Source organism: Cebus imitator, unplaced genomic scaffold (assembly GCF_001604975.1).
Source record: "Cebus imitator isolate Cc_AM_T3 unplaced genomic scaffold, Cebus_imitator-1.0 Scaffold228, whole genome shotgun sequence".
Classification (NCBI taxonomy): Eukaryota; Metazoa; Chordata; class Mammalia; order Primates; family Cebidae; genus Cebus; species Cebus imitator.
The window spans coordinates 1937681-1941938 of record NW_016107543.1 but is presented as its reverse complement, the minus strand read 5'-3'; the positions used below and the strand labels follow the sequence as shown (position 1 = coordinate 1941938).

Genomic DNA, 4258 nt, shown 5'->3' with positions numbered 1-4258 from the left:
AAAAAAAAAAAAAAAAACTGGATTTTGGAGATTTCCAAGTTTTGTTTATGTAAATATGTTGTTAATTTGATACTTCTATAATGAATAAAAATTATACCTCACCTTAATCAAGTACTAAAAACAGTTACACTCATAAGATAGTGGTGACTTTTGTTTTTGTTGTTGTTGTTGTTTGAGACAGAGCTTCGATCTTGTCACCCAGGCTGGAGGGCAATGGCGTGATCTCAGCTCGCTGCAACCTCCGACACCTGGATTCAAGCAATTCTTCTGACTCAGCTCCTGAGTAGCTGGGATTACAGGCACCCGCCACCACGCCAGGCTATTTTTTGTATTTTTAATAGAGACAGGGTTTCACCATGTTGACCAGGCTGGTGTCGAACTACTAACCTCAGGTCATCTGCCTGCCTTGGCCTCCCAAAGTGCTGGGAATACAGGCGTGAGCCACCGTGCCCAGTGTGACTTATGTTTCGATTTGATAGTCTGAACATCTGCAGTGTTTCCTTTATTTTATTTTCCTCAGACCTTAACAGCAGGTTGGGATGAACTTGAGTGCCATCGCGTTTATAATTTCTTATGCGAACTGACCAATCTCTGCCGCAAGATGCAAATGGTTGTCTGCAGCAAACCAGGTAAAAAAATAATAATAATACAATTCGCACATAATATTATACAGAGATTAAAATAGAAAAAAAAAGAGTTTGAAAAATGTATTTAAAAATAATTTTGACCAGGTGTGGTGGCTTATGCCTAAAATCCCAGCACTTTGGGAAGCCAAGGTGGGAGGATCACTTTAGTCCAGAAGTTAAAGAGCAGCCTAGGCAACATAGTAAGACCTTGTCTCGACAAAAAATAAAAAATTATCCAGGCATGGTGGTGCATGCCTGTGGTCCCAGCTACTCAGGAGGCTGGAGGTGGAAAGATCATTTGAGCCTGGGAGGTCGAGGCTGCAGTAAGCTGTGATTGCACCACTGCACTCAGCCTGAGCAACAGAGTGAGACCCTGTCTTGATAAATAAATAGTGGGTCACGTGCCGTGGCTCACAACTGCAATCCCGACACTTTGGGAAGCCGAGGCAGACAGATCACTTGAGACCGGGAGTTCAAGACCAGCCTGGGCAACATAGCAAGACCTCATCTCTAAAAAAAAAAAAAAAGAAAAAAAAAATTATCCAGGCGTGATGGCATGTGCCTGTACTCCCAGTTACTCAGGAGGCTAAAGTGGGAAGATCGCTTGAGCCCCTGAAGGTTGAGGCTGCAGTGAGCCATCATTGCACTACAGCATTCTAGCATGGGCAATGGAGTGAGACACTCTAAGAAAAGCAAAGGAATAGTAATATACCATTTTGCATTCCATTGGGATGGCCAGAAGCAGAAAATTCGTTTAAGATAGTGTTAGTGAGAATGTGACAACAATCCTCATATATTGCTGGAGGCAATGTATAACAGTGTAGCCACTTTGCAAAATAGTCTGACAGTTTCTCAAATGATTAAACATTGAGTTATCATATGATCCATCAATTTTACTTATAGGTGTATAGCCCCAGGAGAAATGAAAACATGTCCACACAGAAACTTTGTGCATGAATGGTTTTATTATCATTTTGTTTTGTTTTGAGACACAGTGTAGCTCTATCACCCAGGCTGAAGTGCAGGGGCACAATCTTGGCTCACTGCAACCTCCACTTCCTGGGCTCAAGCAACCCTCTACTTCCTGGGCTCAAGCAATCCTCCAACCTCAGCCTCCCGAGTAGCTGGTATTACAGGCACACACCAGCATGCCCAGCTAACTTTTTTGGTACTTTTTGTAGAGATGGGGCTTCACCATGTTGTCCAGCCTGGTCTCGAACTCAAGTGATCTGCCCGCCTTGAGCTCCCAAAGTGCTGGGATTACAGGCATGAGCCACCACTCCTGGCCTGCATGAATGTTAATAGCAGCATTATTCATATTAACTAAAAGATGGAAGCATCCCAAATGTCCATCAATGTGTCAATAGGTAAACAAAATGTAGTAATACATCCATACCATAGAATATTATTTGACCATTAAAAAAAATTAAGTGGCCAGGCACAGTGGCTCACACCTGTAATCCCAGCACTTTAGGAAGCCGAGGTGGGTGGATCACGAGGTCAGGAGTTCAAGACCAGCCTGGCCAACATGGTGAAACCCCATGTCTATTAAAAATACAAAAAATTAGCTGGGTGTGGTGGCACATGCTTGTGATCCCAGCTACTCAGGAGGCTGAGGCAGAGAATTGCTTAAACCCGGGAGGCAGAAGTTGCAATGAGCTTAGATAGTGCTGCACTCCAGCACTCCAGCCTGGGCAACAGAGTGAGACTCCGTCTCAAAAAAAAAAAAAAAAAAAAAAATGAAGTGCTATGGAGGTTTGGAGAGGGAGAGAACCAGGAAGAATAGCTAGTGGATGCTGTGCTTAATATCTAGGTGATAGGGGGATGGGGAGCAAGGGGAGGGATAACATTAGGAGAAATACCTAATGTAGATGATGGGTTGATGGGTGCAGCAACCCACCATGGCACATGTGTACCTATGTAACAAACCTGCACGTTCTGCCCATGTATCCCAGAACTTAAAGTACAATAAAAATAAATAAATATCTACATGATGGAATGATCTGTGCAGCAAACCACCATGGCACACATTTACCTGTGTAACCTGCACATCATGCACATATACCCCTGAACTTAAAAGTTGAAGAAAAAAAAAAAGAATGAAGTGCTGATATATGCTACAACATGGATGAACATTGAAAACACTGTATTAGGTGAAATAGCCAGTCACAAAATACCACATACTATATTATTTCATTCATATAAAAATCCAGAATAGGGGCCGGGTGTGGTGGCTCATACCTGTAATCCCAGCCCTTTGGGAGGCTGAGGTAGGTGGATCACCTGAGGTCAAGAATTTGAGACCAGCCTGTCCAACATGGTGAAACCCCATCTCCACTAAAAATACAAAAAAATTAGCCAGTCATGCTGGTGAGTACCTGGGATCCCAGCTACTCTAGAGGCTGAGACAGGAGAATCACTCGGAGAAAGGAGAATCACTTGAACCCAGGAGACAGAGGTTGCAGCAAGCTGAGATCGCACCACTGCACCCCAGTCTGGGTAGCGAGTGAGACTCTGTCTAAAAAAAAAAAAAATCCAGAATAGGGAAATCTATGGAGATGGAAAGTAGAGTATTGGTTGCTTAGGGCCGGAGGTGGTAAAGGACAAAGAGTTAACAGGATGATAGCGAAAATAATAAAATGTCTTTTTGAAGTGATGAAAATGTTCTAAAATTGGCTATGGTGATGGCTGCACATATCTGTGAATATACTAAAAACCATTGAATTTTACATTTTAAATGGATAAATTGTATGGTATGTGATTTATATCTTAGTAAAGTTTTTGAAAAAGTAGTCCTGTGTTAATCTAAAATTTTTGTAGCCAAGTGTGGTAGCTCACGCTTTGTGATCCCAACACTTTGGGAGGCTAAGGTGGGAGGATCACTTGAGTCCAGGAGTTCAAAACCAGCCTGAGCAATAATAGTGAGATCTCTGTCTCTACAAAAAATAAAATTAGCCTGTGGTCCCAGCTACTCGAGAGGCTGAGGTGGGAGGATTGCTTGAGCTTGGGAGTTCAAGGTTGTGGTGGCTATAATCTATCATGCCGCTGCACTCCAGCTTGGGTGACAGAGCAAGACCCCTTATCTATCAACAACAGCAACATAACATTTTCTTTTTTCTTTTTGAGATAGAATCTAGCTCTGTTGCCCATGCTGGAATGCAGTGGTGATATCTCAGCTCACTGCAACCTCCGTCTCCTGGGTTCAAGAGATTCTCCTGTCTCAGCTCCTTGAGTAGCTGGGATCACAGGCATGTGCCACCACGCCTGGCTGATTTTTTGTATTTTTAGTACAGATGGTTTCGCCTTGTTGGCCAGGTTGATCTTGAACTTCTGACCTCAAGTGATCCTTCCACTTTGGCTTCACAAAGTGCTGGCATTATAGGCATGAGTCACCATACCTGGCCATAAAATTTTCATAGATGAGGCTGGGCATGGTGGCTCACACCTGTAATCCCAGCACTTTGGGAGGCCAAGATGGGAGGATTTCAATGCCAGTCTGAAGGAGGAGTTCAAGACCAGTCTGGCCAACATGGTGAAACCCCATCTCTACTAAAAATACAAAAATCTGCTGGGTGTGATGACGGGTGCCTGTAATCCTAGCTACTTGGGAGGTTGAGGCAGGAGAGTTGCTT

The 4258-nt window shown here is 43.4% G+C and overlaps 1 protein-coding gene across 1 annotated transcript in view; it reads left to right on the top strand.

Moving 5' to 3' along the window:
• FBXO47 (F-box protein 47) overlaps window positions 1–4258 on the top strand; it is a 30521-nt gene that overhangs the window by 15713 nt on the left and 10550 nt on the right. Inside the window, exon 6 of the mRNA XM_017497251.2 lies at window positions 521–629. Coding sequence (XP_017352740.1) covers window positions 521–629 — 109 coding nt within the window. The remainder of the gene's footprint in view (window positions 1–520; window positions 630–4258) is intronic.